General features: G+C 44.7%; 1 protein-coding gene across 1 annotated transcript in view; it reads right to left on the bottom strand.

The window, feature by feature from the left end:
* Nucleotides 1-23021, bottom strand: part of PCSK6 (proprotein convertase subtilisin/kexin type 6) — a gene marked incomplete at its 5' end in the record, with an annotated part of 254118 nt that overhangs the window by 35111 nt on the left and 195986 nt on the right. Inside the window, 2 exons of the mRNA XM_089655547.1 lie at nucleotides 3032-3134; nucleotides 7429-7605. Coding sequence (XP_089511673.1) covers nucleotides 3032-3134; nucleotides 7429-7605 — 280 coding nt within the window. The remainder of the gene's footprint in view (nucleotides 1-3031; nucleotides 3135-7428; nucleotides 7606-23021) is intronic.

Here is a 23021-nt window from a genome sequence, read left to right as displayed (position 1 = left end):
TAGGAGAAACCCTACGCATGTCATACCCCCAGGATGTCCCCCAGCATCTGACATCATCCATTGGGTTTGTAACAGAACCGACCCAGACTGCACTTGGGTACTTCCGTTAGAATACCGCTTCACCGTTCGAACACCGACCACAGACACCACAGCCAACCATACAAGACTAGACAATACCAGTCTTGAAGTAAATCAGAGTAGACTGGTTTATTTTAACACAGAAATAAGATATATACACTCAAGGGGACAATCCCCCCTCCCTGCATAATGATACAGGGCGGGGCAATCTACATTTAGTAACAAGAGACACACCAACAGACAGTCCCATTGGGAGGGAGGGCTGCTAGAGACACCCCCCCCACCACCAAGCCAATACACAAACACATACATCCCATAATAGTTTGCTCCCAAACCATACACACAATAGAACAATGGGATGCAAACACATAACATCAAACAATCAACAACCTCCCACCCCAATATTAGGACAGATCACCCTGTACCCCTAACAGGCACAGGGTGGTTTACACATAAGAGGGATATCGGGAGCGGAGACAGGGGTCTCCCCACCTCTCCGACGTGAGCTGGGTTCCATGGGCCCCCCATCCAAAGTGACTCCTGTCACAGGGTTCCTCCGGAGTCTTCTCTCGACTCAGAAGTGAGCTATGACAACCTGGTTGGAGGCAGCGTGCACAATAACTGGACCTGGATGTCTCTGCCACAGGGTTCCATGAATGTCCGGATTTGTTATGCTCTACATACCTTCACAAGTTTACATCATGTGCGTTGCCACTTTTTGTCTTTTCATACAATAATGGTTTAACACTGCACTTAGATATCGCCCTCCGCTGTGTGTGCATTTATGTTAAGATGTTCTAAGCCAGGGGTTCCCAAATGTTTGAGTACAAGGGCCACGTGGTATATTTCTCAAATATTTGCAGGCCAAAAAAAAAAAATCAGTTTTCAAAATGATAAAAATTAAAAATGAACGAACAAATATGCTCCAAGAAATAACTTTACATCAGAATCCCCCCATCACATTAGAGTCCCCCTTGCATTAGAGTTCCCATCAAATTCGCTCCCATACATCATTATTATTATACAGGATTTATATAGCGCCAACAGTTTGCTCTGCGCTTTACAATATAAAGGGAGACAATACAGCAACAATACAGTTCAATACAAGATGGATAGGAGGGCCCTGATCCTGGGAGCTTGCAATTTAAGAGGGAAGGGCTAGTGGTACAAAAGGAAGTAACTGTGGGGGATGGACTGGTAGGAGTAGTAGAAGATTCCATTATTAGCTGAAGACAGGATAGGCTTCACTGAAGAGATAGGTTTTCAGAGATCGCCTAAAAGTGAGCAGAGTAGGCGATAGTCTGATAAATTGGGGTAGAGAGTTCCAGAGGAAGGGGGAAGTTCTGGAGAAGTCCTAGAGACGAGCATGGGAGGAGGAGACAAGGGAGCTAGAGAGCAGGAGGTCGTGCGAGGGGGGAGAGTACAGTTTGGGTGATATTTGGAGATCATGTTTCCCATCAGCATCCTGCACTGGAAACTGCAGTGGATTTTGGAGGAGAGAAGCAGACACCAACTAATCCACATCCTCAGTCTGAGTCGAGGGTACGTCACCTTAGGACGGGCCTAATAACGTCTTGTAGTGGGCCAGATGTGGCCCGTAGTTTGGAGACCACTGCTCCAAACAATATTGGTAAGCAATATCCTCTGCACCATGACCACATTACGACAAGGGTAGGATGCTGTACAACCGACCAGATGCTCGTTAAAGTGTATGGCCTCAGCCAGCGCTGCTCCAGTGAACAGGCCACTGGTGGGTGGGGCAAAATGCAACAAAGAGCATGGTCGCTAGAGCAGCGCTAGCGGAGGCCATACACCTTAACGAGCATTGGGTCAGTTGAGTGGCGTCCTGTCCTCGTTATGCTGACACTGCTGGATTGGTGACGTTGGATACTCGCTCCCAGACTGAGCACCGGCAGAGAATCAACCATACCTCTAGTTTTGAGCGGCGCTGTACTTTCCGAGGTCACCATGGCCGCATTATGGTTTTATCAGTCACATGGACAAAGTAGTGCGCTGTCTAGTAGTAAAGGGTTAGTTCACCTTTTCATAAAAAATGAAATGTTGAACGCACACCCTATGCTAACCAATCAGAACTGCTCTGATTGGTCGCAGCTTCCCTAGGAAGGAAGAATCATACGTTTTTCAAACCCCAGGACCATTGAACTGGACTATATGGCCAGTGAAACTATCACCCAGAGAGGTAAGTACAGCAAGGACCGAGGAAAGCTTGCTATGGGGAGGATGTGGAGCACGGGTGTCAAACTGGCAGACCTCCAGCTGTTGCCAAACTACAAGTCCCATGAAGCATTGCAAGACTGACCGTTACAAGCATGACTACCAAAGGTAGAAGCATGACGGAACTTGCAGTTTTGCAACAGCTGGAGGGCCGCCAGTTTGACACCCGTGATTTAGGCTGTTCACCTTTTTATTATTTTTGAAAAGGTGAAATAACCCCTTAACATTGGCAACACGTTTTCTGGCAGAAAACAGAGGTGCCGAAGGAGGAAGACTGGATCAATAGAGTAAATCAGATTAGTAGAATGGAAAAATCTTACTATATGCAGGAAGATAGGTTGGGAATATACTATACGAGATGGGAAAAATGGGAAAAATCAGGATTGAAAGAGAAATATAGAAAATTTTAAACTAGGAAGTCATTTAAAGTTATTGGGCCTTGAGAGATTGGAGAACTTGCAGAGGGGAGGGAGGGGGAAGGAGGGTAGAAATGGGTTGGGAGGGGAGGGAAAGAAAAGAGGTATTAGAAGGGGCAAAGTAGAAATGTAATGATTATTTATATGTATTGTGTCTCTTCTTATGGAATTGTTGTAATAATATGAAAAATTAATAAATATTTAAATTAAAAAAAAAAAAAAAAAAAAAAAACACAAAACATTGGCAACACGTCACTATCATTTCTATTCTTCCCAACAGCACATGGCACGCACCAACTTACCTGCCAGATTTGACACTGCCAAGGCTATAGTGAACACAGTTGAGACACTGATCGGCGCCGGGCCCGTCACATCCTCTGTCTCCACACTCTGCGTGGCACGGACCTTGGAAATACAAATATTTATTTCTAAATGTAAACCAAAAAAGGACCGGATGAGGAACATTTGGGCGTGAGACATGCAAGTGCTACAATGATCTGGCCATACAGAGACACAAACAGCATTACCGGCTCATTAAATGAAAACACTGAAACATTTTAATTTGATTAAATTACAAGTCCAACACATTTACGCTTGGACGATCCTGTACAAATTTCAGTTTATGAACATCTAATTTCAGAGTGGGTAAAAAAAAAAAACTTGTGATATTGCAAATTGAAGTCACATGGAAATGTTCCTTTGAATGTAGCAAGGCATGTTTAAAGGGAACCTGTATCAGGAGAATATGGAGACTGTCCCTGCTGACCACGCTGTACAACTAGCTGTCTGGCATTCAACAAATTCTGAATCAGTGGCCCAGAACAAGCAGCGTGAACGTCGGGAGTTTGGGCTGATTTCACTTGCAGCATACTGGCCACCGAGCAAGGATTCAGAGAGTACTGAAGCCAAAGACTGCCTTGAAATTCCATCTCTCGTGCCAGCTGTCCTAAATATATATTTTGTAATTATTCCTTTGGCAAGTTGATCAATTTGTAAATTTTTAATACAAATCCACTATTAAAGTTAATTTCCTTCATTATACAATGGCAGACGGGGTCATGGTCAATCACACTGGCCAAGACCCTTCAGATATGCAATTTGTATGGCAGCCACGTAGAGTTAGCTGACCGGCACAGATTCCTTTGAGGACCAGAATTAGTTTTCCTCAAAACAGAATTGTGTGTAACATTATGAGCAGCACCTACGTACATAAAGCCCTACCAATGCTGACCAAAGTACACCTTGGGGGTTATACCAAGCTTGGAGATGTATAAAGGGTAAGTGCATTAAAAATAAATATTACCGTTCCCTCCAAAGCCTTTGAAAAAACTAAATACAACATAAGGGGTTGGACAAAAATATGGAAACACGACATGATTTGCAAGTGTGAAAGTGACGACAAGTTTCACGTTGAAAGCGGAAGTGACGTAACATTCTTTTGCTCCCGCTGTGTGTTGAGACACCTAGCTAACCGGTGAGAAGCCTCATTTCATCATTCACTGCATGTGCTGCTAGTAATACGGAGTCAAGTCAGAGCTTATGTCAGTCATAAGAACCAGCAAACACAAATGCTCCTGCGCTTGGGGTTGGACTCGATGCAGGCTACAACCACATAAGGAATGTCCTGGAACATGCACACCTTGCTGCCCTCAAATGGACCGGGGAAATCCAAATATACTGAATGAGGAAAGAAAAAAACAGAGGGCGCACAGGCCTAGTGCATTACCATAAAAAATGTTTAATAAAAAATAAAGTATGTGTTGTACTCACAAACGACAATATAGTCAAGGCACATCATAAGGAACAGCTGGGTCAACACCGCGCTGAGTAACAGTCCGCAATGGGGAGTGTAGACATCCAAAAGGCTGACGCGTTTCAAGGACTTGCCTCTTCCTCAGACGTCAGTCATGTCAGAGCTGATTGAGTTTCAAAGAGGGCAAATTGTTGGTGCCGCTTAGCTGGTGACTATAATTGCCAATTTATATGCCGTGTGGTGAGGTACAGTATCAAAGGTTATGATGGCATATACAGTTTCCAGGAAAACGTCGTCAGATAAGCATAAGCATGGTTGACATGGACAATTGACCAAAAGAGACAAAAGGACATTGCACAGGATTGTGACCCGGAATAAGAAAACCACTGCTGCAAAAGTGACTGCAGAGCTCAATCTCAGTCTTCCAAAGCCCGTGTCCACAAACACTGTGCGGAGGGAACTCCATAAGCAAAACATACACGTGTGAGTTGCAATTGCCAAACTGCTAGTGACTGATATTAATGCTCAGAAGAGGAGAGAGTGGTGCTACACCCATAAATCATAGACTATCGATCAATGGAAGAATGTAATATGGCCCGATGAATAGAGCTTCACACGGTTCCCAACCACCGGGTGTGTATGTGTGAGGAACAGTGTCCAAAGCTTGCAACCAGGACTGTCTTGTGCCAATGGTAAAGCATGGTGGCAGTGCAATCATTGTTTTGGACAGCCATATCTTGGTATTCTGCAGGCCCCAACATCACCTTGAAAGGTAGAGCCCCTGCCAGTGACCATGTACAAATTTTGGTCAACCATGTGCACCCCTTGGTGCAGACATTGTCCCCCGAAGACAGCACCACTTACCAAGACAACATTGCTCCGATTCGGACAGCCGGTGTCAACTCGTGGTTTGACGAGCATGCAGACGAAGTCTCGCGCCTTCTCTGGGTGCTGCAGTTGCCAAACCTTAATATCATAGAGCCACTATGGTCAATTTTGGAGAACAAGGCTTGGGCTCATTTTCTGCCTCTGTCATCTCTGCGAGTACTGGAATGATTTTTCATGAACAGTTGTATCAAAGTCCATTATCCACCATCCAAGACTTATATTTGTCAATTCCCAGGAGAATTCAGGCCATCTTGGATGCCAAAGGTGGTCCAATGCTGTATTGGGTAAAGATTTTGTTCTTTTAACTGGTGTTTCCATAATCTTGTCCAACCCTTGTATCCCATTGCTTGAGAGTATTTCTTAATACTCCCCATCCAGCCAGGGGCAAGTGGATTATATACTTACTCATCACTTCTTGCTCATCTTACAATCCAGTGCATGCATGTGCTTAAGACAAGGTCTAGTCATACAGAATACCGAGTGACTGCCCAGTACATGCCACAAGGTAAAGACAAAGACTGGGCGTGGTGATTGGTCATAACTGTCCATGTCTAGGCTACCGTGGCTTCTCCCAAAATGTATCATCTCCACCTATTTCAGTAACAATATCTAATCTTGCCTTGTATTTACAAACTGAAGTTTACAGCAGTGGTGGTCAACTTAACCACTTCCCGACCGGCCGTTGCACATAAACGGCCGGACGGTGGCAGTGCAGAGGCAGGTGGCCGTTTATAAACGGCTTCCCCGCACCCTGCTTGTGCGCGCTCCCTGGGAGCACGCAGCACCGCGATCCGGTGCCTGCTGTGTCCTCCGGACACAGCGGAACACCGATCGTCGGAAGGGACCTCTGTACGAGGTCCCAATCATGTGATTACTGATTGGCCAATCAGTGATCACATGCAAAGTAGTAAGCAAGATGTCACTTGTGACATCATTGCTTACTACGTGTGAAATCTGTGAATGATCACAGAGGTCACATGGTACAAGGCTATTCACAAAAGCCTTGTACCATGTGAGAAGCTGTGACCAATCACAGCTCACACAGTATTTCTCAATGAGTGCAAGAATGCAGCCAGAGAGAAAGAGAAATGATTGCTTTTACATCCTATATGGGTGTAAAAGCAATCAGTGTAAAAAAAAAAAATCTTCATCACCCCCCCACAAGTAGTACAGTGTCACCATGGTGGCACTGTACTGCTAGGGTAACAGTATGTACAAAAATAAAAAATATAAAAAAATAAAATAAAATGTACAAAAAAAATGTTTAAAAATTATAATTTTTGGTTCTAAACTAATTTGGATTTTTTTTTTACTAAAAAGATAACGGAATAAATTTTGGCAAAGATTTATGATGAAATATTATTTATTTGCAAACTTTTATAAAAAAAACACTTTAAAATTTTTTTTGGACTTTTTCATTTACATAGCAAAAAAAAATAAAAATCCCAGCGGTGAATAAATACCACCAAAATAAAGCTTTATCTGTCTCAAAAAAATGGTAAAAAATTCATTTGGGTACAGTGTTGCTTGACAGCGCAATTGTCATTCAAAGTGTGACAGCGCTGAAAGCTGAAAATTGCCCTGGTCAGGAAGGGGGGGAAAGTGTCCGGACTGGAAGTGGTTAAGAGCTAAACGGGACCTTAAATGTGGTCCCTGACATCACCAAAAGGCCACACAATGTTCAATATATGTGCTTGAGAGGACTATCAAACTGCAAACCTAGTAGAGGAAATGAGGGCCAGAGAGGGTGGACAGGATACATTGTTGGCTGGGGATATGAGGCAGAAGACAATACAGAGCTGGGAACATGTTCCATGAGGCTGGTAGAGATCAATCCTACTACCCTAATCAATGATCTCACTACAGACTGCTGAGATCCGAGGGTTGCAGGTTGGACAGCAGAGGTTTACAGGATTCCTGCAAATAGCTCCAAAAAGCAGCATTCATTACTACAGCTATAATATCACCAACATCTCGACACATTGTTGTTGTCCCTAGAATAAATGTGTTGCACCAAACGATTGCTTCACACAGGCATGACATACCCTAGACTTGTACCTGAATACTCGTCTTCTTCCTCAAACTCTAGGGGATTCTGGAAGATGCCAGATTTGGAAGGCTCCTGATCAGCTGCAGATAAATCCAGGGCTTTGGACCTTGAGTGATGGAAACTGATAGCATTGAACGGGTGCTCAGTTGTGCCGTAAAGAATCAGCGTCCATTCCTTCAGCTTCCCTGAAACACAGGTTTATACAATTACATATACTTTTCTATTGATTTTCTACAATATCTGAACTAAGCACAGTAAATGGGGACCTTTTGTACTGATAAAGCTCTATACGCATTTGCAACATTTTGATTTAAAGGCGAGGACTACTCTTCTCGATGTGGTGAACACTAGGGATGAGCCGAGGCGTGTTCGGAGCAATTAAACCATGGCAACATCTAATGTTTGTGTAGTATTATGTTCAGCAGACTGTGTTCTTCTATTGTTGTGACTTAGATGACGTTCAGAGCACATTTTATGCCCAATTCATGCAAAACTCCACGTAATCCCAAGGGGTTCACATACTTTTTCTTGCAACTGTATATGTTTGAAAATGCAGTGGACAAATAAGTTGTGGAGCCAGCCAGCTGTGAAAAGGTTTGTTCCAACATAACCCTTATGTCCATGGCCATAAAAGGGTAAAGCCAATCTCTGGAAATTATGGTATAAAAGGATAGTTAGAGTGCCAAAACGTTTTCTACTCTACCACTGATTTTCAGCTTTCTACAGCTCCTGGAAAACTGAACTTAGACATAATACAGTGGAACTAAACTAGGTCGCAGCTTAGGGTTCAACCTAGTTAAGAAATTATTCAGTTGACATTGCCTCCAATCCGCAAGTGGGAAAGTCCCATACGTAGATTGTAAAACATGGTTAGGCAGGGGGGTACCCTGAGGGGAAAATTTGGCACAATAAATATCTCCATCCACTCCCCAGGAGCCAAAGAACCCAAGATCCTCTCCCGGAGGGAGTGCTGTAATGCCTCGTGTCCGGGCGCCATCTTGGCTGCAGCTCTGGAGCTGGCTGGGTGCGGGGTAAAAAACGTTTGGAGCCCGCCTGCCCGTGATCTGTCACCTCCGGGAGGGTGTAAGGAAGTGCGGCGTTTGGAAGGCATAATTTGGGGAGAGCAGGGAGGCTGGAGATCGCTGCTTTATAGAAAAATATGCCCAGGGCCACCGGAGCTCAGAGCCCAGACGTCTTCACATCATGTTGCTCAGGCCACGCCCCCCCCCCCAAATGTTATTGAATGCATTTTTAATATTCAAAGCAAACTCCCCCATCCATGTCCCCATGCTTTAATTTGAAAAATCACTTGTGAAAACACCCCCTAGCATTTCTTGTGGCCATCTTGAGTAAGGGAAGATGATTCATGTAGCATTTAGTTCCTGGAATCCATCTACCCTTAACTCAGGCATGCAGACAGGAGGGTGTGCTTAGCTGAAAAAACTCTCCTTCCATTAAGACTCCTGGAATGTATGACGTCATTTTTGCCTAGGCTAGAAGCCAGGAAGCAACTGAAAAAATGTAAAAAGAAACCCACAACTTTAAACCAGGTAAATATAATATACTTTCCTATTTACTAATGTTAGCAGCATAAGGATTAAAACAGTAAATGTTGACTGAAAGATAGGAGTTTAGTTTGGCTTTAAAGTGGGGCACTCAATATTTTTTCTTCTAGTGGTAACTGGTATGTTCAAGCCCAACACTTGGGAAATGTAAAAACTCTCCCTTGCAGTGGGGTCTTAGTTTTACTAACCCGATCCTCCATTCCCCCATTAGACGACGCCCCCTATGCTCCAGCAGTGGAGTGTTCCTCTGCGTCATCATATCCAATGCACGGCTGCGGTCCCTGCTCTAGTCTTGATGGCATAAGAATCTTAGACTGGTGGAGCGTAAGGCTGCGGGGATCGGTTAAGTAGCATGGCGGATCAGGTAAGTAAATCATCTTTGCTCTGCCCCCTAGACCTAAACGAGCAGTCAACCCTTGCAGTTCGGGTGCAGCCCCCACTGCAAGGGAAAATTTAAGTTTCTCGGAGATGGGCTTTCATTTGAGCTCTGTGACATGAATGGTTAATACAGATATGGGGCTCAGAAGTGAATGAAACTTCTCTGCGCAGAGTGACTCATCTGTCATTTGGTGGCTAAGCTGTTTTGAAGCATATACAGCCAGCTGACAATCCCAGAAGATGAAATAAATGGGTATTGGTGCCAGCAGAGTGACAGTGGTGCCACTGACACGAGGCTCAGACTGGAGGAATGACTTATTTGGAGAAGAAGATATTACATTCATATAGATTTTTATGAAAATTCCGTGTCAACATGTTTTCGGGAGGGACAGATTTATACTTGGAAGAGAAACGAAAAGGAAAAATTGCCAAACTAAGAGGAACAGAAAAACAGGACGGGAACCTTGTATGACCAGGTAGGCCTGGGGACCACCCATGGAGTTGAAAGGGAACATGAACAAATTACTGATACATTACATGCAAATCCATCAGCTATTAGACTGACCACCTACAGACAATATCCAATATCATTCATTATATGGCCCAGCTAGAAGCAATTCCTCGGGCTGCTCAGAACACATGCATGCCATGGTAATTATTTTCTAAAAATGGCCAAGAACATTATTATATATGGTAGGATTAGGAGACGTGCTTGAAATCTCCTTCATGAAGACATAGCAAATAAAACCTGACCAAGGTTCTGCCATACGCGATCCAAAACATGCTGGTAGGTTAATTGGATCCTGTCTAAATTGGCCCTAGTATATGTATGAATGTGAGTTAAGGACCTTAGATTGTACACCCCTTGAGGGTTAGGGACTGATGTGAATGTACAATATATATGTAAAGTGCTGTGTAACTTGACGGTGCTATATAAGTACCTGTAATAAATAAAATAAAAAAAACAAATGTTTTGACTTTCAGCTAAAGCGTAGTATACACCAGGATGGCTTCCACTCATCTTCCAAAGTGTAGCCTTTTGAATATTCAGTTTATAAAAGCGCCTCCTGCTAACTACCAAGGCCAAGCATTAAAGCCATTTCCAGTTACTGATAATTTAATGGGGGTCGGAGTGCACAAACCCCAAAGGGCATGTCACCAACATAAGGCCTTACAGTAGGAAGTTTAGGCAAAACCCAACTAAGGCCAAACCTACTCTCAACCCCCGTTCTAAGGTTATTCTATCTAGCCTCGTAAAAAAAAGATCCGTAATACTCACCTATTCTGAAGCAGCTCTTGTCCAGTCTCCAGAGGCAGCTTCTGTGCACAGGAGAGATTGCCAACCACGGCTGGAAATGCCTAGGAGATGACATCACCCATAGGCTTAGTATGGGGCATCCATTGTTGGCTGCTCCTCCTCTACACAGAAGCTGCCACTGAACGCTGATCTTGGAACTGGACCTAAGTGGCTTGAAAATTATTACAGGTACTTATATAGTGCCATCAATTTATGCAGCACTTTATATATATATATATATATATATATATATATATATATATATATATATATATATATATTGTACATTCACATCAGTCCCTAACCCTCAAGGGGCGTACAATCTAAGGTCCCCAACTTACATTCATACATATACATACTAGGGCCAATTTAGACAGGAGCCAATTAACCTACCAGCATGTCTTTGGAGTGTGGGAGGAAACTGGGGTACCCAGAGGAAACCCATGCAGGCACAGCGAGAACATGCAAACTCCAGGCAGGTGGTGCCGTGGCTGGGATTCGAACCAGTGACCCTAGTACTGCCAGGCGGAAGTGCTATCCATTTAGCCACTGTGCTTTTCCTTACAGGTTTAGATAGAATAGCTAGAGAAGGGGGTGGGAGGAAGTTTAGTCTTAGTTAGGGTTCTGCCTGATCTTCTACTTTAAGTTGAGTTTCTGTGCTAAGGCCCAATGGGTAGTTATCTTCTCTACTAGTCAGTGGAGGCTCTTCGCCCCATGCACATGATGTGTGCAGTAAGCTACAGCCAACAGCTACATCAATCTGAACAAATCAATAGCCATCACCGCCGCTGTTCACATGTAACCATTCATCGTATTGGTTACATGAATCAAGGACTCTGGTCAACGCTGGATGTAGTCTGGGATGGAGTTTCTGGCTGCATACAAACTGGCTGAAGCGATTGTCTGGTTCGAATGCAGCCATAGCCCAGAGTGCTGCCGTGTCCAGAGGTGGTGTGTAACCATTTGGGCTTTGGGCCAAGTTGGTCAGATTGTCACTTTCCTTCACTAACGTGGTTGCTGTGGGCATGACCGCATTTGCCCACCTCAGCCAGAGGAAGGATTGTATTCACTCATAAAAAAAAAAAAAAAAAGAAAAATAATAAATAAAAAAGGAGAAAATTGATTTTTCTTCATTAGCACATCCCCCACAGTAATTACCTATTGTATCACTTGACCCTCCCTTTTAGATTGTAAGTTCTAACGAACAGGGCCCTCTGATTACTCCTATAATGAATTACATAATTACATGGTTATTCTGGCTGAAAAAAGACAAAAGTCCATCCAGTTCAACCATCAAAAAGAAAAACAAAAATAGTTATAATCCTAGACCAGTGATGGCGAACCTTTGGCACGCGTGCCAGAACTGGCACGCAGAGCCATCTCAGTGGGCATGCCAGGAAGAAGAGGAAGAAGAGGAAGAACGCGCTCTCCTGCGCACCCCCGGGGGCGCGCACCGGGCGATCTCCATGATCGCTGTGTCCTACGGACACAGCTGATCACGTGACGTGGTAAAAGGCCTTTTACCACGTGATCAGCCGTGTCCAATGACACGCTGATCACCAGGAAATGCAAATGCCGGTTCTCGGCTGCACTTTCCTCACGCTGTCAGATCGTGAGGAAAGTACTGCCGAAAACCGGCAGCTGTCAGAGCGGGGATCGGCAACGATCATCAGTACCCTGATGATCGGTGCCCAGCAGTGCCACACACAAGTTCCGCCCACCTGTGCCCAGCAATGCACCCACCTATGCCCACCTGTGCCGCCCACCTGTGCCCAGTAGTGCCGCCCACCTGTGCCCACCAGTGCCACCCACCTGTGCCACCCACCAGTGCTGCCAGTCAGTGCCCAGCAGTGATGTCAGTCAGTGCCACCTATCAGTGCTGTCTATCAGTACCCATTATCAGTGCCACCAATCAGTGCCACCTATCAGTGCCACCTATCAGTGCCACCTATCAGTGCCACCTATCAGTGCCACCTATCAGTGCCACACCTATCAGTGCCACACCTATCAGTGCCACCTATCAGTGCCACCTCTATCAGTGCCACCTCTATCAGTGCCACCTCTATCAGTGCCACCTCTATCAGTGCCACCTATCTGTGACACCTATCTGTGACACCTATCTGTGACACCTATCTGTGACACCTATCTGTGACACCTATCTGTGACACCTATCTGTGACACCTATCTGTGACACCTATCTGTGACACCTCATTAGTGCTGCCCATCAGTGCCACCCATCAATGATGCCCAGCAGTGCCGCCGGTCAGTGCCGTCTGTCAGTGCCTCCAGTTGGTGCTATCAAGTCAGTGCCGCTTATCAGTGCCCATCATTTCCTGCATATCAGTGCATCATCAGTGCCTCCTCATCAATGCTCACCAGTGCCGCCTCATCAGTGCTACCTATCTGTGCCGCCTCATCAATGCCCATCAGTGCTGCCTTCAGTGCAGCCTCACCAACGCACATCAAAGAAGAAATATTACCTGTTTGCAAAATTTTAGAATAGAAGCAAAGGAAACCTTTTATGTTTTTAATTTTTTGCTTTTTTTTCATTTATAGTGCAAAAAATAAAACACCCAGTGGTGATTAAATACCACCAAAAAAAGCTCTATTTGTGTGAAAAAATGATAAAAATTGCATATGGTTACAGTGTTGCATGACCGCACAATTGTCATTGTTAAGTGCAACAGCACTGAAAGCTGAAAATTGTCCTGGGCAGGAAGGGGGTAGAAGTGCCCTGTAGGCAAGTGATTAATTCCAGTGTTGGCACTTTGAAATAAAAAAGTTGGTTTTGTGTTGCAGTTTGGGCACTCAGGCTCAAAAAGGTTCGCCATCACTGCCCTAGACCCACAGTTGATCCAGGGGAAGGCAAAAAAATCCAGCAAATCGTGATCCGATTTGCTCCTGCTGGGGAAAAAAAATTCCTTCCTGAATTGTACTGCAATTTTACTGTCTGCCTCATGTTGTAAAGAGCCACACAAACTGTTGAGGCTAGATTTTTCCTGAATATTAATAATAAAAATACAAGCCCCCCGTGAATGGCTAATCAGCGCTCAGCCAAACTTGATTTTGTTCCCATAATGGGACGGCAAGTCCCTGTACTGCTGCCAGAGCACAGCACTGTATACTGTATGTAGCTAATGCAGCATACATTTTATTCAGTGCCGACAATGGATTATTATTATTATACAGGATTTATGGCGCCAACGGTTTGCTCAGCGCTTTACATTATAGTGGGAGACAATACAGTTCAATACAAGAGGGATTTGAGGGCCCTGATCCTGGGAGCTTACAATCTAGGAGGAAGGGGATAATGGTACAAAAGGTGATAACTGTGGGGGATGGAGTGTTTGGAAGAGTAGAGGATTCCAGTATTAGCTGAGGGCAGGGTAGGCTTCCCTGAAGAGATAGATTTTCAGTGATCACCTAAAAGTGAGCAGAGTAGGCGACAGTCTGATAGATTGGGTAGGAAGCGCGATAGGATGGGGGAAGCCCTGGAGAAGTCCTGGAGATGAGCATGAGAGGAGACAAGGGAGCTAGAGAGTAGGAGGTCTTGCGAGGAGTGGAGAGTACAGTTTGGGTGATATTTAGAGATAAGATTGCTGATGTAATTAGGGGCAGTGCTATGGACGGCTTTGTATGTCAGTGTTAGTGTTTTGAATTTTATCCGTTGGGCAACTGGGAGCCAGTGGAGGTATTGGCAGAGAGGGGTGGAGGACACTGAGTGGAGGCCAGTGGAGGGATTGGCAGAGAGGGGTGGAGGCCAGTGGAGGGATTGGCAGAGAGGGGTGTAGGCCAGTGGAGGGATTGGCAGAGAGGGGTGGAGGCCAGTGGAGGGATTGGCAGAGAGGGGTGGAGGGATTGGCAGAAAGGGGTAGCAGACACTGAATGGAAGCCAGTGGAGGGATTGGCAGAGGGGGGTGGAGGACACTGAATGGAGGTCAGTGGAGGGATTGGCAGAGAGGGGGGGAGGACACTGAGTGGAGGCCAGTGGAGGGATTGGCAGAGAGGCGTGGAGGACACTGAATGGAGGCCAGTGGAGGGATTGGCAGAGAGGGGTGGAGGACACTGAGTGGAGGCCAGTGGAGGGATTGGCAGAGAGGGGTGGCAGATACAGAACGGTTAGTAAGGTGGATGAGTCTGGCAGCAGCATTCATGATAGACTGAAGAGGGGATAGCCTGCGATGAGGTAGGTCAATGAGGAGGGAGTTACAGTAGTCAAGGCGTGATAACATGCATCCCATGCATCCGTTGGTGACACAAATATTTCATTTGGGCCAGCTTGGCCCGAACGACCTATTTAAAGTCATAGGAAACCTGGAGTTAGGCTTTAAGAGCCTTCGTTTGATTCTCCAATTGTTAGTGGGGTCAAATCAACATGTGATGAGAAAATCTGAAGGAGCAGAATAGAAAATTGTTCTGAATGACTGAATTTCCAAAAAGATGTAGCTGGGTGCTGGGCTACATCAATATGGAGAATTTGCCCTTTATTCTTCTCTCCCTCTACTGAGATACTGATCTTATGCTGCACCATCTAATTCTGACTAGCAGGAGGAAAGCTAAAGCCAAACAAGCCCATAGACTTCTATGCAGATTGCTGAGAATCCTGGGAGTTGTAGTTTGAGACGGCAGTCATATAATGGTTACATCACAGATTCCAATAGGCACCGTGCAGGAGTGAAGAGATCATGTTTTATTACCTCTTCGCACCGGCGCCTCCCGGCCCTTTAAGAGTTTCAGAAGCCGGGAGGCAGAGTGGGGTTTTAGGGTCATGTGACCGCCGTGACTCGCCGTCATGGCGGTAACATGATTGGAGAAGGTCCCGATCGAAAGGGGAGATCGGGACCTTTCCGTAAGTCAGGGACATATGTGCTGGGAGCGCGCAGGACGTGCAATCTCAGCACATTGTATTTGCATGCAATTAGAAAATACATGTCAGGTCCATAAATATTGGGACATCGACACAATTCTAACATGTTTGGCTCTATACACCACCACAATGGATTTGAAATGAAACGAACAAGATGTGCTTTAACTGCAGACTGTCAGCTTTAATTTGAGGGTATTTACATCCAAATCAGGTGAACGGTGTAGGAATTACAACAGTTTGCATATGTGCCTCCCACTTGTAAGGGACCAAAAGTAATGGGACAGAATAATAATCATAAATCAAACTTTCACTTTTTAATACTTGGTTGCAAATCCTTTGCAGTCAATTACAGCCTGAAGTCTGGAACGCATAGACATCACCAGACGCTGGGTTTCATCCCTGGTGATGCTCTGCCAGGCCTCTACTGCAACTGTCTTCAGTTCCTGCTTGTTCTTGGGGCATTCTCCCTTCAGTTTTGTCTTCAGCAAGTGAAATGCTCAATCGGATTCAGGTCAGGTGATTGACTTGGCCATTGCAGAACATTCCACTTCTTTCCCTTAAAAAACTCTTTGGTTGCTTTTGCAGTCTGCTTTGGGTCATTGTCCATCTGCACTGTGAAGCGTCCAATGAGTTCTGAAGCCTTTGGCTGAATATGAGCAGATAATATTCCTGAAACACTTGAGAATTCATCCGGCTGCTTTTGTCAGCAGTCACATCATCAATAAATACAAGAGAACCAGTTCCATTGGCAGCCATACATGCCCACACCATGACACTACCACCACCATGATCACTGATGAGGTGGTATGCTTAGGATCATGAGCAGTTCCTTTCCTTCTCCATACTCTTCTCTTCCCATCTCTCTGGTACAAGTTGATGTCGGTCTCATCTGTCCATAGGATGTTGTTCCAGAACTGTGAAGGCTTTTTTAGATGTCGTTTGGCAAACTCTAATCTGGCCTTCCTGTTTTTGAGGCTCACCAATGGTTTCCATCTTGTGGTGAACCCTCTGTATTCACTCTGTGTCAAAGTCAACAATCAAGAGAAGACTTCACCACATACACCTACCTCCTGGAGGGTGTTCTTGATCTGGCCAACTGTTGTGAAGGGTGTTTTCTTCACCAGGAAAAGAATTCTTCGGTCATCCACCACAGTTGTTTTCCGTGGTCTCCCGGGTCTTTTGGTGTTGCTGAGCTCACCAGTGCGTTCCTTCTTTTTAAGAATGTTCCAAACAGTTGTTTTGGCCACGCCTAATGTTTTTGCTATCTCTCTGATGGATTTGTTTTGTTTTTTCAGCCGAATGATGGCTTGCTTCACTGATAGTGACAGCTCTTTGGATCTCATCTTGAGAGTTGACAGCAACAGATTCCAAATACAAATAGCACACTTGAAATGAACTCTGGGCCTTTTATCTGCTCATTGTAATTGGGATAATGAGGGAATAACACACACCTGGCCATGGAACAGCTGAGAAGACAATTGTCCCATTACTTTTGGTCCCTTAACAAGTGGGAGGCACATATGCAAACTGTTGTAATTCCTACACCGTTCACCTGATTTGGATGTAAATACCCTCAAATTAAAGCTGACAGTCTGCAGTTAAAGCACATCTTGTTTGTTTCATTTCAAATCCATTGTGGTGGTGTATAGAGCCAAACATGTTAGAATTGTGTCGATGTCCCAATATTTATGGACCTGACTGTATGTGGCCGTTCAGCGTCAAGGCCCAGATGCCAAGAGGCGGCATATTTGCGTGCGATAGGCCTCAAGGGGTTAAACTGCATAAGTGCTTCCTCTTAGCACCAATGGAATCAGAGGGAGAGCACCTCTGTCTGGATATTCACCTGCCAATGGAAGACTATACTGTCAGAGGTCCAAGCCCGAGACTAGGAGTGAGGACACCCGGAGGCAGTGCAGCACTGCCCACATCACAGCACTGTCTCCTGCTACCGCAGGGAGACTGGAGTGTCCACTCACTCTCTGCTTCCCATTGCTGATCACCAGAAGCTTTCAGGGAGAGACCGAGAGGGCCCCTCCTTCTATGGCGAGAGGTCACTGCAGCATCCAGGGGACTGATGAGAGGGCTATTCACCCATAGCCAATACTGCCAGCAGGGACTGAACCACTCAGAGCAGGACACCCAACTGTACCCAATCCATACCGCACCCATACTGCACTCTATACCGCATTTATGCCAAATATAGGACTACACCTGTACACACACTATACCATATTATCCTAAACCTTTACTGCATCTGAACCACATCTACCTTGTATCTGTGCCGAGACTATACCATACCTATACTACATGCAGGTTAACTGGCACTGTTGTTAAAGCGGACCTCCACCCAAAAGGGATGTTCCACTTTAAGGCTTTGTCCCCCACTCCCTGTTAAGGATTGGCACCTTTGGGGAGTGGGTACCCAAATTTGACAGGTACCCACTCCCACTTCCGGTGCGATTACCTAAGGCACAGGTGTCAAACTGGCGGCCCTCCAGCTGTTGCCAAACTCCCAAGTCCCATGAGACATTGCAAGATTGACAGTTACAAGCTTGACTCCCAATGGTAAAGGCATGATGGGACTTGTAGTTTCGCAACAGCTGGAGGGCCACCAGTTTGGAAGTGGTCCTCCCCCCTCCCGTAGTCTTCTTGGACACGTGACAGGTCCCAGAGGACTACGGGACCATTTAGAAAGCACAGCACTACTCGCTCATGCGCAGTGGGCACCCAGTTGTGAAGCTGCAAGCTGTCACAGCCGGGTGCCCACACTGAAGATGCCAGCGCCGGGGAGAGAAGACTGCCGTGGTGAGGACACTGCTGGACCGAGGGACAGGTAAGTGTCTGTAGTTTAAAAGTCAGCAGCTACAGTTTTTGTAGCTGCTGACTTATTTTTTTATTCAACTGGAACTCTGCTTTAAGTGCACCACTGCTCTTCATGGACCCCAACGATAGCTGGCAGAAGAACATTTCAAAGATCTGCCCCTTCTGTACTAATTATTCTGCAGCCACCTTTGCTGCCCTGCCCTCTCCTTTTCTTTTGGACAGCCCATACCCAGTCGGTCTAGGACTGGCATCGCTACCATAAATGCACATTAGCAGTATAGTACCACCACTCAGTAAATTAAACTTTACTTCTGCTGCACTTGATGTGGCCTGGCTATTGTTTATGCTGATCTGGACGCCAAATGTCAAGATATGCTTAGTCCTTACTGTTAATCACTTTGTATGCTCAATTGTGTTATTCTCATTGTTAATCCATTTTATGCTTGCCTACTTACCAACCTTATTGGGTGACAATATAATACATTTTCCTTTACTGACTGGTTTGGTGCCTGTTTTCTTTGATATAGCGTTACTACTGGGTACTAATTTTTACCTTCAGTGATTTTCTGTCATATTGTATGTTTGTATACTCAACCTGGTGGGGCTGAGGTTTTGTTTGGAAATGGTTGAGGCAAAGGACCCATCTTAATCAGCGAACCCTACGGGGACAGCGCTACAAGTGTATGTGATTTCTGTTCAGGCAAGTCCAATCCTGACAAAATCAAAGAAAATTTTCAAGTACTTTCGGACATTTGTCAAGTCTACAAAATGTACTGAGAACTTTCTCATTTGAAAATCTACTAGAGTATGACCAGCCTAACCACTTCAAGTCCGGACACTTTTACCCCCTTCCTGTCCAGGCCAATTTTCAGTGCTATCACACTTTGAATGACAATTGCGCGGTCATGCAACACTGTACCCATATGAATTTTTTAGTACTGTTTTGAGACAGATAAAGCTTTATTTTGGTGGTATTTGTTCACCACTGGGATTTTTATTTTTTTTGGTATGTAAATGAAAAAGTCAAAAAATTTGGAAAATTTTGCAAATAAATATTTCATCATAAATCTTGGCCAAAATTTATTCCGTTATCTTTTTAGTAAAAAAAAAAAACAAACAAATTAGTTTATAACCAAAATTATACTTTTTAAACATTTTTTTTTTTTACATTTATTTTTTTATATTATTTATATATATTTTTTTTTACATACTGTCACCCTATCAGTACAGTGTCAGCATGGTGACACTGTACTACTTGTGGGGGGGTGATGATTTTTTTTTTTTGTAAAGGCTGTACAAGCAATCATTTCTCCTCTCTGGCTGCATTCTTGCAGCCATTGAGAACTACTGTGTGAGCTGTGATTGGTCACAGCTTGTCACATGGTACAAGGCTGTTGTGAATAGCCCTGTACCATGTGATCTCTGTGATCATTCACAGATTTCACACATAGTAAGCAATGATGTCAGAAGTAACATCTTGCATACAACTCTGCATGTGATCACTGATTCGCCAATCAGTGATCACATGATTGGGACCTCACACAGAGGTCCTGTCCGACGATCGGTGTTCCACTGTGTCCGGAGGACACAGCAGGCACCGGATTGAGGTGCTGTGCGATCCTAGGGAGCGCGCACAAGCAGGGGGTGGGAAGGCCATTTATAAATGGCCACTCGCCCCTGCACTGCCACTGTCCGTCCGTTTATATACAACGGCCGGATGGGAAGTGGTTAAGAGCATGCCCTATGAATGAAATGAAACTCCTACTGCAGGGAACTTCTAAAATGTAGCTTGTATCCCAAACTTCAGAGAAAACTAGTGAGCACAATCTGTAGATGAGATTTTTGGGGGGATTCTGTACCCCAACAATGTGTAAGGTGTACACAGCTCGCCACGTTTGAAGGAAGTGACATTTGACACGTTTAGAAAATTACTGCAAATTGGAGATTGAAATGGAAAGGTCATATTCAATGACCTCAAATTACAAAATGGTTTAAAAAGCAAATATAAGTTATGGCTTTTTCAGCAAGAGGAGTCTTCCTTTAACCCTTTCTTCAGCAACACTGTATTTCCCACCTCGGCAACAGTAACGATGACTCAGTGTCTTCAGGGGAGCTGTGATTCCTATTTCAGAGATTCTATTCTAAAAGCCCCGTCTCCCATTGGAATTGCGGATTGTCACGCCATAATATAAAGATTGATCTGCTGGCAACAGTATTACAATGGGGATGGAGGCTGAACGGCCTTGACCAGCTGTGCTTCTGAAACATTGCATGTTAAAGCTGAACTCTGGGATTTTTGAAATATTGACCCTTGCACTGCTAAATGCTTGTTAGGTCTAGGTGTAACGAACCACCACAAATAATCAAACATTACTCTACAGACTTGTGGTCTCCAAACTGCAGCCCTTAACTTGTCTTTATCCATCCCTTGGGGCGCTATTCCTCCCAATGACAGACACCAATGATAGGACACCATTCCATCCACTGACACCAATAGGGTATCAGGACTTGCCACGGACTCCAACAATGGGGAACTATTCCTTCCACTGACAACAATAGGGCATAATACCCTTCACTTAAATAATGGGGCACGTGTCTTTCACTGAGCCCAATGATGGGGCACCGTGTCTTTCACTGAGCCCAATGATGGGGCACCGTGTCTTTCACTGAGCCCAATGATGGGGCACCGTGTCTTTCACTGAGCCCAATGTTGGGGCACCGTGTCTTTCACTGAGCCCAATGATGGGGCACCGTGTCTTTCACTGAGCCCAATGATGGGGCACCGTGTCTTTCACTGAGCCCAATGATGGGGCACCGTGTCTTTCACTGAGCCCAATGATGGGGCACCGTGTCTTTCACTGAGCCCAATGATGGGGCACCGTGTCTTTCACTGAGCCCAATGATGGGGCACCGTGTCTTTCACTGACCCCAATGATGGGGCACAGTTTCTTTCACTGACCCCAATGATGGGGCACAGTTTCTTTCACTGACCCCAACAATGGGGCACAGTCTCTTTCACTGACCCCAATGATGGGGCACTATTCCTCCACTGACACCAATGATGGGGCACTATTCCTCCTACTGACCACAGGAGCTATGTAATTATTTTTTTATTTTCACCGACCACCAAGCCGGAGGTCATTGTTTGCTCCCTCTGATACTGGGACATTTTCTACTCCCAACGGCCACAGTCCAGCCCAAAAAAAAGTCTAATGCAGGCCATAAACAGGTCGGAAAAAAAAATGGTCGATTTTCGCATCGTTAGTGGGTTAATTGGTCGGCAGTTTTTCAGGGTTTTAGCACATTTTTTTTTATCGGTAAAGTTGTAAAAAAAAATCTGATTTTGCCGATCGTCCGATTTTCCCGGAAATGATGGGCAAATCGGCCGATTGTTTTACCGATAAAAAATCTGCGCATGAGCCGTGACCTGCAAGAAGAAGAAAAAGAAGAAAGAAGAATAAGAAAAAGAAGAATAAGAATTCCAGTCCGCTATTATATTTGACATGAAAAAGTCTTGTGGTTGCAACAATGTATCTATTTTTATCCGAATAAAAATATCTGTATCCGAAATGGATACATTGTTGCAACTGCAAGACTTTTTCATATCAAATATAATAGCAGAGCTCTCTGCAAGGGACAGAAGTAATTAGTAGACGGGCCGAAAATCGGCTGATTTTTTTTTTGTTACCGTTGGTGGTAACGTCAGCCAATTTTTTTTCGTGTTTTTTTTATTAAAAAAATGGCCGGTTTTCGACCCGTCTATGGCCTGCATAAGGCAGGCCATACATTATGCAATTTTCTTTCCTTCAACCATGGTCTGAAGGAAAGAAAATTGCTGTGTTGATGGGGGAATCTCTCCCACTGCAATATTATATTCTGACAGCGGGAGATTTCCCAGCTGTCAAAACACAATGATCACTTCTGGCAGCTATATTACGGACGCGGTCAATCAAATGATATGCACTAAATATAAAAGTGCAGCGCTAAAAATTAATGGTAGTAATAAATAATAAGTGCAAAGTCCATATGTAATAAATGGTTAAGACCAAAAAAAAAAATAGTTCATATAGGTGGCTAATTTGTGCTCTTATAATCCTGATTGTTCTAGTCTTGTGCTTTCATAAACGGAAAGAGTGCGCACTCACCAGAAGCGCAGTAATAATGCGCGTTATAAAATATATCCTGGTGTCATCAAAGGATCATCAAGGTCAGGTCTGGTGTAGAAAATCATTCCCTCTATCCCCAATTCTCTAGGGAATCTGCTTAAAAATTCAGATTTTTAAGTGACAGAAACAATTGAGTACTGTCCGTGATACTTTGAACAGTACTCAGTTGTTTCTGTCGCGAATGCACTAATACGGCTACAATCACCTCAAGCAGATTTTTAAGTGTAAATAAGTGTCAGAATAGGCCTGGTCTTTATGTGGTGAAAGGGATGAACACAAATAAATGGGCATGTATTGCAGAGGAGCAGCACATATGCTTTTGAATGGTGTTTTGCCTTGATATACACTTTTTAACCTCCTTAGCGGTATTCCTGAGTGTAGCTCGGGGTAAAATGTCAGTACCAAAAGCGGTAACCCCGAGCTACACTCGGGCTTACTATGCGGCGTTGCTCAGTGAGTCCCTGCAGAGCTTACCTTGTCCTGCGCTCCTGCAATGTGTCCCCTG

The sequence above is a fragment of the Staurois parvus genome, unplaced genomic scaffold, assembly GCF_062004578.1.
Source record: "Staurois parvus isolate SC_StPar_1 unplaced genomic scaffold, SC_StPar_1.0 ptg000845l, whole genome shotgun sequence".
In the NCBI taxonomy this organism is placed as follows: domain Eukaryota; kingdom Metazoa; phylum Chordata; class Amphibia; order Anura; family Ranidae; genus Staurois; species Staurois parvus.
Note: the sequence above shows the minus strand (reverse complement) of the source record. Positions and strands in the feature narration are given on the sequence as shown.